Source organism: Nelumbo lutea, chromosome 4 (assembly GCF_056320005.1).
Source record: "Nelumbo lutea isolate HS-2025 chromosome 4, American lotus-T2T, whole genome shotgun sequence".
NCBI lineage: Eukaryota > Viridiplantae > Streptophyta > Magnoliopsida > Proteales > Nelumbonaceae > Nelumbo > Nelumbo lutea.
The window spans coordinates 90,488,634-90,501,473 of record NC_142687.1 but is presented as its reverse complement, the minus strand read 5'-3'; the positions used below and the strand labels follow the sequence as shown (position 1 = coordinate 90,501,473).

The window sequence follows — 12,840 nt, the reverse complement described above, 5'->3', positions numbered from 1 at the left end:
AAAAAAAAAGAAATATTTTCAATGTAAGGCTGTAATGTGTTGTGGGTAGACCTGTTCATAGGCCGGGCTGGGTTTGGGTATATGTATCGACAGAATACATTCAGGCTCGAGCCTGAGCCCGACCCTCATATAAAGCCCAAAGCCCGGGCTCAAGCTTAAGCTTGATCTGAAATTTGAAAACAGAAATTTCTTCTTTTTTATTCAATAAAAAATGTTTTATTTATATTAGAAACTTTTAAAACTCAAAAATAATAAACATCTGACTAGGAAAAAAGAGAAGAAAACAAAAAAAAATATATAGTATATATTTTTTATTAAATAAAATATACTTTTATTATTTAATATATAATATCAAATCGTGCTTAGGCTTGGGCTGAGCTTTTTTTTAAAAAGCCCAAACCCGATCAAAAAATGGATTCGGTACTTTAGGCCCGAACCCGGTCCCATAAAGCCTAAATTATGACCGATTCCAACTTAGAACAGATCGAACCAACCAGTAAAAATGTGGGAACAGCAGCAGATCCGAGCCGAAAATAAAAACGAATACAGCACAAGAGTTCCCAGACGTCCGCACGTCTCTTTCAGTATAAATGCTTAATCACTTTTTTTTTTTTTTGGCTCGCTTTCATTGGGAAAGCAAAGTGCTGTGCGGCCTTTGAGCTGTTGCACTCATCTCATTCCTTCTCTTCTTGCCACTGCAACGCAGAAAAGTTATCTCACACACTCAATGAGAAGGAGTCAGGGTTGTGGAAAGTTGCTTATAAACTAATCCTACTTTAGGAGGACAGAGGGTTTGGAGCAGAGGGAACATGATGGCCTCCATGTTTACCTATCCGTGCCTGACAATATCAATCCTTCAAAAAAGGAGGAATTGAGGCGGAGTCGGAGATGAATCTCTTGAAATTCTCAAAGTGCTTTTTTTTTTTCCTTGGACTGCACCTACTTTTACTCTTATTGGCACAATCTGGTTTCTACCGACATCTACTCACTCACCGAGTTTGTTTCAACTCGTTCTAGTTGGCTCAGTTTTTTGTTGGATTCTATTTCTGCCTCTGGTAGTACCATTGGTACTGGGTTATGCGTTTCTCTCTTGTCTTGCCCACGTAAGTCATTAACAATGATGACTAGTATGGCCTTGGCTCAGGCTCTAGCTAGGGCTACTACTGAGTACTGACTGGCCTAGCTAGCCAACAAATAATGGAACGGCTACACCTCACCTAGTTAGCAATTGGTTTGCACCGGGTCCAGCTTCTAACAATAGATTGAATCAGATGAAACAGAAGTCGAGTTGGGGAATGAATTGCCACCTGGCAACATCAATATGTGATTAGAAGGGTGGGTGGGTCGGGTCAAGGAGTTGCACGCCTACCAGAAGAAATGAAAAAGGGGTTGAAACTGGAAAGATTACTTGTTAGTGCAGTGCAACACAAGGAGGGTGAAGGAAGGGTGAAGGCCTGAAGGGCACGCAGAGAGAGAGAGAGAGAGAGAGAAAGAGACAAATGATGTATGGGCGTGTGTCAGCAGTGAGGGACATGATGAAACAGATCTGGACGAGTTACGAGCCTAGGGCAGAATGATGGCCGATGTAGGGGAATACGATATGCTCACAACAATATCTCTAGTCTGTAGTGTGTAGTCTGTACTCATATCATATTACTGAGACCCAATAAGGGCAAGAGGAAAAGGAGTCACAGTCACACACACACAGACATCTCACCGGCTCACACGCATGGAAATGGAATGATGTTTGCGTGGGCATCGAGGGAGATTTGGGTGGAGAAACTAAGAACCCATCAACCCAACACCCAACACCCAACACTACAGGGTTCGAGCCTTTTATTGATAATTTAAAAACAAGGTTGGGACCTTGGGTTGGCTGCTTGCACGAGGAGTGATGTGGTGCCCTGCCGAGCTTCATCCAGAGATTGGACTCTCGTTCTCTCGCCCAATTGGATGATTCAGGGCCCATTGGGAATCGTCATTCCCTCTCTCTCTCTCTTCTGTTTCAGCTGATTTTAATTCCCATTTTGATCATCTAAACTAAATACTAAACACATTATTAAAGTAACAGGGAATTTGGTTCCAATTCTGATCCTAATTCCAACTAGAGACCATCAAAGAAATAGGTTGCCACAATGAACAATATTTTGTTGCATGGTGGGCCCAAAAGCCAAAATTCTAACAACAAACAGCTAATAAGGCTACAAGCTTAATAGGATAGGGCACACCAGAAGTGATTCATCATTCTTCATTCATGTGTGGGGGACACATCTAGAAATGGAGTTGGTACGAATACGTACGTACATGTACGCGAACGGACAAAAAAATACGGGTCCTGTTGAAGTGAGACCATCCAATTCGAATCCACATCCGGCCGCACGCTCGCACATGTGCATACTGCATACATCGTAATCACGCACTAAAATCTAAATGGAGGGGTTGGGTTGTGTTGTGGTGGTGGGGTGGGCCGTGAGGCTCAAGCCATTGCATTTTGTGCGCGTGGGTACAGTACCCAATTAACCATGTATCATGTATGTGGTGTATGGGTTGGTGCAACTGCTGTCTGCTGGAGATAGATCTGTAACGATGGAGGACGTTGCACGTGTAGATAGGTTGTGGACGCGTGCGAGTCCGTATGGCGGCTAAATCCAGTTGGGATGGTTGGCAACAAAGTGCAGGTGTCGCTCAAGGAGGGGCACACTGGGGTCGATATGTCGAGGATGGATTAGGAAAAGGGCCCTGATTTGTCAAGGAGTTGGGGCGCAAGGGTGGATGATGTGTCGCCTCGGTGGGGCCATCCACAGTAGTTGTGTCGGAGCACACAAAACTGAAAACCGATGAGTGGGACCCATTATAGGGTTTGGGTGAATGATGCCTGATGCGAATGCGAGTGGGGAGATGAATAGTGAAGGTGAAGGGCAGTCGCTCACACTCAGCAGCAGTGTGGGTTAGGGGCTTACTGCTTAGGGCGGGGACTGCCTGGGGCCTTGGTGCTTTGGGGCTTTAGAATATGACTTATTTAGTTTAGTGGGCCAAATTAGGGTTTTGCTTTCTAGGGTTTTCCTTTTCCACTTCAACTTTTCAGGTCAAGAATATTAGAAAGGTCAAAAAAGATTTAAGCTTTGTTTTACTGCAACGGGATCTGCTCCTTATAAGTATATCTACCGTGTATTGGGAATATTTTCCATGAATAATAATTAATAAGTATGGGAGATGTTTACAATGCATGATAAGATATGCGTGTGAAGTGCCTTAAGGCACCAGGCGTGAAGAGCAGATTCCATCTCAGTTTTACAAAGACTTAAGAGTTGGTTTGGATCCTTCTTTTGATGTAAAAGTTGGGATTTTGTTGTTCAATTGATGGTTCAGTTCAGACGTTCGAGTCTTTTATTTAAGATTTGATAGCTGGCTGGCTGGGCCTGGCCCTGGCTGGTGTGGTGTGGGATTTTGGTTGTTGACCAGAGAGGAGAGAGGACTGAGGAGGGAACAACAAAGTTCAAATTCGTTGGATATATAGAGAGAGAGAGTTTTGTTTGTTTGCGACTTGCGAGTGAAGTGAAGGTACAGAAAGAGAATCAGGTGATATTCATAGGTGTATGTGTGAGAGTGAGTGCAGTTTTGTTTTTGTTTGTGTTTGGTGGTTCGCAGGTGCATGCGCGCGCGTGCAGCTTCCGAGGGTGAGAGGTGGTCATTATGGGCTGCCAGCCACCATGATATCACATTCATGACGCATATTCCGAATCATTTCCGCCGTGCCCTAAAAACTGCAAATTTTGTTCCTAACTCAACAATTTCACATCATTACTCTCCCTCCCTCCCACTCTCCTCTCACCATATTACAGAGGGCTCTGTTTGGTTCTTGGGAAATTGAAACCAAAACGTCTCAATCTAATTCCAACAGTATGATTGGGTTGGGCAAAATCCGAATTCGATTCTCATTCCTGGTTTCTGATGAAATGGTATTGTCCTATTTGAAAGAATGACTATTCCCTCTCTTTTCCTTGAGAATGAGAATTCCATTCCAATTGATTCATTTCCATTTTAAAAAATTTTGATTCCCGTTACAAACCAAATGGGCCCTTATATTTTCATCTTATCTCTATGCCCCCATTTTCATTGTTATTTTTTTTTTTTTGTATAAATTACCACTTTCTAAGGGCATGAATTAAATAGGTTGATCACAGTTGTTTAATCAAGGCTTGATATAATTTATTGTTGTTAAATTATTTTTTAAACTATCTAAGTTCATCATGGGTCACGGTGAAAAACATTAAGCACATCTTGTTCACAGTCTCACATAGAGAGAGGAGAATCAGAGAAATGGAACTCATCATTCAATGAGTCCTCCCAAGAAGATCTTCTGCACCCAGAAGAAAAAAAAAATATTAATTTCAATTGCATGATGCCTACCATGCAATCTCAGTCGGATAGAGCTTTTGGTTTTGGTGTCAAAGACTAATTATGGGGCACCCTCCCAATTTGAAGGTCCCCACTCCAACAACAATAGCATGCATTATCTTCCTTCCTTCCATTCATCTGCTCTATTACAAACCAGTGTTCTGATTTCTAAACCAGGACCACAATGTCTGCCTTAATTGAGCTTAAGCACGATCATGGTTGAACCAGGAAGATGGTTCAGGTTCAGCACTTTTATCAACCATCATGAGTGGTTTGGCCCATTGCGTGGATTCCTTCATTCAGATGTAGCTTATTATAATATATGATTTTCAATTAAGGATTAAAATATTAATACGTTTGATAGCTAAAAATGGATGTATTGGTGCATATCAATATGATCAATACTTTTATTTTTTTTAGTTTATGAAGATTATAAGAATATAACTTATCATTCCAAAATTTTAAAACTTTCAAAATATATATATATCAATATATTTATGTGTATTTGATGCATCAATATAAATATACAATGCTGTGTATCATTATTTTAATCCTTGTTTCTAATGCAATTTGATATAGAGATAGAGGGTTTTTCCATGGGTTTTTAATGAAAATTTTGTGCTTAGGTTCCTTGTAAAGTCATAATTGGTTGCATTTCCAAACTAAGAGAAAATTAGACTAACCAAACTTCTGTATGTCTTGGCTTGATTTGACTAAAATACCATTCAATTTGATCTCTATTTCCTGGTTCGAGTTGCAACCTAATTAAATTCGAGCCCAAATTATTTGATTACAATTCGATTTGAATTCAAATAAGTAATTGAACTTACCTTAAGATTCAAACTCAACAACCTAATCAAACTTTAAACCAAACTATTCTATTAGAACTCTATTCCATTGCAGCCCTAATCAGAAATTAGCTAAGAAATAAGAAATACCAAGGTTTTAAAATTCAACCCGGAAATGGAACCTTTTTGGCCACCGGTTTTTGGGTCAGCATTCAACCATCCAAGTCAAACAGTTTAGGCGGTTTAGACTATTAGGGCAAATAACATTCATTTCAGTCTTTTGTAAGAAAAACACAAAAAGAACTGTCAGCTAACAAAGAAAGAAAGGAAAGGAAAGAAAAGGAGGGAGGGAGGAAAGAAGGAGGAAGAAGAAGAAGAAGAAGAAGAAGAAGAAGGTAGAGGAGAGAAAAAGAATAAGAAAAAAGAAGAGGAGGAGAAGCATCCAACCGGCGACAGTGACAACAGAAAACTTAGCAGCAAAATCTCTTTGTGATCTCAGATCTGCAATCTTCTCTCTCTCTCTTTCTCTTGAATATTAGTGATCACAGATCTGAGATCTTAGTCTGCTCTGCAACTGTCACTTCTTAAAACATGAACTATTGTCTGGGTTGAACGAGTCGATGGTTCAACCGCCTGAATCGGCAGTTCTGATCAAGTCAGTATTTTTTTCCCCAAGAACAGATTAAGGGTGAAATAAAACCGGTTGCCTGAATAATTTTTGGGCCAAACAGTCCGACCATCCGGATCAACGATAATTAAAAAAACTGAAAAATAACAAAAAAAATGATGAAAACATTACCTACACAAAAAACCAGGGAAACCTACAAAGGAAAATGATGGCTATTCCTTCATGTCCAGTACGATCCTCCCTGATTCATGGATATGCTCATTATTTAGCTGCCACACTTGATGACTTTCTTTCTTCCTTTTTCTAGTTTTCCCAAACAAATGTTATTAATCGTAGTTCTACGATATTCCCAACTATTATTCATGGAGCCGGGTCGATAGAACCGAAATTGAACCGAACTAACCCAATTATATAGGGCCATTACATGTCCCGATTATGAATTGGATCAGTTATTGGTTTTCCTATTTTGTTCAGATTATAATAGGTCAGGAACAGGATCTGCTTTGGTTTTGCATGAAAACCGATTTTAGACCCAAAATAACAATATCAGCATGCTACAAAAGATATCTTCTATCTAATACCTATTTTCTCTTGAAATACTTATAAAATAATATTCTCGTATTATGATGTGCAAATGTATCAATTCAAATAATAGCTGTATTCATTTTCTTTTGTTTTGAAATTACAGAAAAAATAGTCAATTATAATTGGGTCACCAATAGTCCTCATTAATAATTGTGTTAGTTTTGGGTCGAGGTCTTTTGGGCTACCCTTGAATGGTTTAATTGTTCAGATTGATTATTCAACTTATTTAAATAAAAATGTAGAATATGTTTTCAGGTTGTTTTAAGGCTATTTTGCATAAAAAAAACACAAAACAATTAATATTAGAGGTTATAACGAACTATTGATACACCCCAGTATGTCAGAAGGGTGCATCGGTACTTTGGATCTACCATTTTTTAAGCTTTTTAATTTTTTTTTTTCAGAATTTCAGAGGTGGTGGAAATAATGTTATTTAACATTTAAAACAATGACTTAAAAATAACATATTAGTGACATACAAGTCCATAAGTTGCAAAAATTTGTTCCTTAATTATAACACTTATTAAGACATGTTTTTAAGGTAAATTTGACCAAATCAGCATTTTTAAAAATTAAATTATCCAAAAATCATTTTGGACAATTTGAAGGAAAATGTAGGAAAAAAAAGGTAGGAAAACCTTTATTATTTTGTCTTTCCCTTCCTTTCCCTGCCTTTTCCTTCAAACCAAGCATGGTCTAAGTGTAAGTCTAACAACATTCTATTTAAATGCAATGAAATAAACCTAAAGCTACACGTGAGTTGGGTTTTATCCATGTCAGGGTAGACGTGAACTGATAAGAAACCCCCGGACCAAGTTATAACATAATACACTTGGGATTGTTTGATAATAGCTGAAGTTAATGATTTATTATTTTGTCTTTTAGTAAATTAAATAATAAAATAATAAAATATTTATAGTATAATAATTTATCCAACTTGAGCTTCAAGTATTAAGGAGCCCCCAACCTCCATAAAATCTTATTCATTAAAAGTTAAAACAATAGGCTTTTCAGTTCAGCCACTTCGATTGGTTGTTATCAAACAGGAGTTTCGATCTATTGACCACAACATATTGCTGGCCACATTCATCAGCCACACATTGAGAGCATCTCTTGTACTATGTATAGCCAATAATCCTGTTGTGCGGTTGGATGAATGTGGCCAGCAATGTGTTGTGGTCAATAGATCTGGACTCATTAAATGGCCCCTTGGAAGCAACTCTATTATTATATTAGTAATCCCAGTTGTGGTTCTAACCAGTTAATACCTAATCTTAATTAAATAGGACTGTAGCTGTCAATTCTCTTTTTTCTTTGAAATCACTATTAGGCATCATTCATTCAATCAAGAAATTGATACAAAAAAGTTGACAAGGCCAATCAGAAAGCGCAGAAACAATTTCTCAAGAGAACAAAATAAAACAATTGATGAAAGAGAATAAAAAGATCTTCAGCAACTGAGAAATGGTGAAATTATATCACCAATAGAAGTAAATAAGCACATCTCCAATCCACCACAGATGGCGAATGAAACTGGTAGAGGAGGAATCCAAAAGACTGCCATCATTGGAAAACAGCAAACATATCTCACCATGAGCAGCATCAATCGGAGAACTGCGAACGGGACTCACCGTGAACAGCAACTGCCAAAGAACCGCGAACTGACAGATGAAGAAACCAAAAGATTGCCTTTGTCGGCAAACAATGAACTTGAACGAGAACCGTGAGCAGATTCAGACCATGAACAAAAAAACAAAACCTTGAAAAACTCAAGAGGAAGCCTCGAAAACACTCAAGAGGAAGGCTCTTTCAAGACAGAGAGAGAGGGAGGAGGGAGAGAAACTAGGAGGAAGGTGAAGGAGAACTCAAATGGACAGCTCCCTTCAAGATTCCCTATAGGGAGCCACTCCCAAAGAAATCCCTTTGAGAGCACCTCTAACAAAAAACCCTAGAGAAAAACCTTAGAGAGAAACCCGAATAGTAGCTGTCAATTCTCTTCATCTCCATATTCTAAGGATATCTTATATATCTTTAGCAAAATGACATTTTTAAACGTCTTGTATGATAAAATTGTAGGTATATAAAAAGTTGGGAATATCTTTTTATTTTGAATAGAATAAACCAAAAGAGAGGACGTATTTAAGACTGTCAGTGGGTTAGGCCCAAATCAATCAGATTCGAATCAGTGTCAAGATGGATTTTACTTCTTCTAACCCAACTAATTAAGAATCAAATTATGTAAATCTATAAATTATAATATACATGTATATATTAATCAAGATATGTCAATGGGTTAGGCCCAAATCAATCAAATTTGAATCAGTGTCAAGATGGATTTTACTTCTTCTAACCCAACTAATTAAGAATCAAATTATGTAAATCTATAAATTATAATATACATGTATATATTAATCAAGATACTGCAAATAAAAGCAGATAAATAGTGTCTGTTTACTTTGTACAGGCTTTCCCTACTTTTCCCTTCTTTTTTCTACATTTTCTTTCAAACCAAACACATCATTAGTTTAGTGTAAACCCTCGGTCCCATATTATTTCCAAACATAAAAAATGGATGCTTTAGAAAAAAAATTAAACTAAAATACAGAAAAATAATAGCATTAATCTCAGAATATTTTTTAAGAGAACATTCTAATGCTTTGACAACCGTAGGATCAAGTGGCAATCTGATCAAAAGCCTCCCTCTATACAACAGTAGGTGAGACTGATGAGAACAGAGGTGGGATCTCCACATACAAGGGTCGCCCACCCCAAGGCCCATATGATAACATCATACTGATAAAAAGTGGATGTTCCCTAATGCTGGATCAAACCCTGATATCATTTTTTCTTCTTAACAAGTAATTAATTCTTTAACACTACAACTATAATTGCAACACTAAGCCCCCTCCTTTATTATATTTATAAGAAACCCACGTCTGTATGGGAGTTGTTACGTTCTCAGCGCTGTTCAAATTAATTGATTACCATTAGCTAAGCTCCTCTGCATCAAAAACTTGATAAACTAATGAATTGAAAATTGGAAAATTTAGCTTATAATTATTATTACTGTAATTCTGGGTGAGCTTGAATTGATGAATAATTTAGAGTTCTGTGTCACCCATGTCCAAGTAAAAGTGTAACACAAAAGCAAAATCTAGGGAAAATGAAAGCAGAAAATCAGAATTCAGAGAGCAGAAGGGGGGGGGGGGGGGGGGATGAAATTAATCCTTATTTGTGTTGTGAGGTATATATATATATATATATATATATATATATATATATATATATTAAATAAAAATTGGGACTCCCACTAGAATGCGCGTGGGCTGAATTCCCGTTCCCTTTCCTGTCTCATGAAGATCTCGCAAAAATAATCATCATCTCACTCATTATGCCTGCAATGATTATTCTTGGTTGCCTCACACGCATGCCCCCCTCTCCCTCCTCCCATCTCTCTCCCTCTCTCCTCTCCTCTCTATAAAATTTCCTGCACCCTCTCGCTCCCGTTCACTCTCACTAAGCAGTAGCAGCTCTCTCTCCATCTCTTCCACTGGTTTAATTCCTATCTACAGCTAGCTAGCTAGCTATCTCTCTGTGTCGATTTGTTTCTATGGCTCTCTCTGGGTTTGAAGGCTTTGAGAAACGCCTAGAGCTCCATTTCTCAGGCGACGACCCGGTGACTGAAGGTATCGGGCTCCGGCAGCTCGACATGGAATTGCTAGAAGAAGTGCTCGACGCCGTGCAATGCACTGTTGTATCGGCGGTCGGAAACAGATACTTCGACGCCTATGTGTTGTCCGAATCCAGCCTCTTCGTGTACCCAACCAAGATCATCATCAAGACATGTGGGACTACGCAGCTCCTGAAATCAATCCCTCCATTATTGTCCCACGCTCGTGACATGGGCCTGGGGCTGTGCGGGTGTAGGTACACCAGAGGCAACTTTATATTCCCAAAAGCTCAGCCTTACCCCCACACCAGCTTCAGAGAGGAAGTGATGTACTTAGAGCAGAGTTTGCCTAATAACCTTTGTTACAGAAAAGCTTGTGTTATGCCTTCAAAGGTGTCATCACACTCGTGGCATGTCTATTCGGCCAGTGATGAACGCCACATGGTGTTAGAGAACATGTCCAATGTGTTCACCATAGAGGTTTGCATGACGGAGCTCGACCGTGTGCTGGCACGTAAATTCTACCGGCGGCCCGGAGATGCTAACTCCGGCGACGTGGCTGGGAAGGAGATGACGGAATTGACGGGTATCGGTAACATCAACTCGCACGCGCTTGTGTGCGATTTCGCATTCGACCCATGTGGGTACTCCATGAATGGCATTGATGGCCCCCAGTATTCGACGATACACGTTACCCCGGAGGATGGGTTCAGCTACGCGAGCTTCGAGTGTGTGGGCTTCACCGACGACCACGACGATATCGGTGAGGTGTTGAAGAAGGTGGTGCAAGTGTTCCGGCCGGCGATGATGTCAGTGTCTACTACTTGCGTGAGCCAAGACGTATGGACGTGTGTAGCCAAGACTTTGGAGCCACTTGGGTTGAATTGCCGGAGTAGCATGATCGATGAATTCCCGGCTGCAGGGAATGTTGTGTTCCAAACATTTACGACTCGCCGGAAATAGCCGGAAAAAAAAAGGTTTGTATCGGTAGTCACATAAAAAGGACTCATGGAAGAGATCAGTAGGGGTAGAGTTGAAGGAAAAATTTTTTGGGGGGGATTAATGGTGATCATGGATGATGATGGGTCATGGATGATGACATATGGGGATGATGATGTGGAATTAGGGCATATGGGTTTTATATGGTTGACCATAGAAGGACAGAAGAGGCTGCAGAGTAAATGGAGAGAGATGTGGAGGGAATGGGGATGATGTGGAGGTTTTGATGGGAGGGATCATCATGATAATGCACCCCACTTAGGTGTGGCACGCCTAAGTTTGTGTATTGTGTAGTGGGGGGGGAAGTGACTCTGTCTGTTTGAGACTATTTTTTGCCCACTCCCTCCCTTATCTCTTGTTTTTTTTAAAAAAAAAAAAAAAAGAAAAAAGCTTAAAAGAGGACAAACTTTTTCTCCTTTACCTAATATATATTCTGTTTCTCCTTTTATTTGTCGTTTCTAGAATCCTCTTCCTCTCTTTTCACCATCGTATATGCTTGCTCATTTTGGTAAACAGTTGGTGGTTCTATTGAATGTACATAATGCAATGTACATGTTTGGAAAAAGGACCAAAAGAGTGGATTCTTTTCAGGACTCTCTGGTCCAATCCATTGTGATCAAATTGGTTCAGGATCATCTTATAAGAGCTCTTTCTAAGTGGCAAGCACCCATTAGAGTGTGGGTCTCACTCTCACTGCCTTGGGCTCTCACTAGTCGCTACCTATGATGGCATATGGTTCAAAGATTGAAGCTCAAAAACTAGATAGATATGGGTGGTTTTGATCATAATCAATCCACCAAGGAAGGGAGGAGACCCATTGGGGCCCACCATAAAATGGGTCCCCACCAAATAACCTATATTCTATAACAATATGTGCACATCAGATTAAGTACGTACTTTGGATGTTTGTATCATTGGTTGAGATGGAGGTACGACTAGAGGAGTATAGCTAGCATTGCAGTGGAGGTGTGTGCTGCCTCCGTGGATGCCATTTGGCAGCTATATAAGCTTTTAAGGTCATAGAAGGATAAAGCCCAGCCCAATCACATAGCATTTTGTGTGACGATCAGCAGCTATTGAAGAAAGCAAGGTCTACTTGGTATCAAAAAGAGACAAACGTTTGACATTGACTCCTCAATGTCAACCAACAAAGCAATCCTTTCAATTCAGCCTTCAGACAATCAAACATTACGACCTTTTAAGGCTACATGTTGGACTGGCCTAATGGGCATGGGCATGGGCATGGGCATGTTTTATCTCAGCTTAGCAACCTTGGACTTGGATCCAACTCCAAGGTCCATCCAAAGAGCGGTCCAATTGGTGTGATTTTCAACCCAGATGTCCCTGCACATCTCCTAACTTAGGGAGGTGTATGGGCTTGTAGTTGGCCCACAGTAGGTTCGTTTTCAAAGGGCACGACCATTTTTATTAAATACATGAATCATGTAAGGATGAAATTGCTGGGAGAAGTTGCTATCTGACTCGGATGATAAGGTCAGAAGAAGTATTTCCCACTGGGCTGAGATGAAATCCCGCCTTCACCCTCCCCGACCTCGTGTTTTTTTAAGCCCCCAACTTCAACTTAGCCCGTACTTCTTTTCAGGCCCATTAAGCCCATTAAATTTTTAATGGGCCTGGACCCTAATTCAAGCCTTATGTAATTGAAAACCTTCAAATCGGGCAACATAATTTACAATCAATACTGAGGGGCCCATTTGGCTCACGGCAATAGGGGACATGACCAATCATGAACGAACACGCCGGTATTTATA

General features: G+C 39.8%; 1 protein-coding gene across 1 annotated transcript; it reads left to right on the top strand.

Moving 5' to 3' along the window:
• The first annotated feature begins 9,786 nt into the window (after positions 1 to 9,786).
• On the top strand, positions 9,787 to 11,516 carry BUD2 (Adenosylmethionine decarboxylase family protein). Its single transcript, XM_088983406.1, has one exon. The coding sequence runs from the start codon at positions 10,010 to 10,012 to the stop codon at positions 11,030 to 11,032; it is 1,023 nt and encodes a 340-aa protein (XP_088839532.1). The 5' UTR covers positions 9,787 to 10,009; the 3' UTR covers positions 11,033 to 11,516.
• Positions 11,517 to 12,840: the final 1,324 nt, after the last annotated feature.

Coding starts and splice junctions, on each gene's coding strand:
- BUD2 (XM_088983406.1), top strand. CDS start 10,010: ATGGCTCTCTCTGGGTTTGAAGGCTTTGAGAAACGCCTAGAGCTCCAT.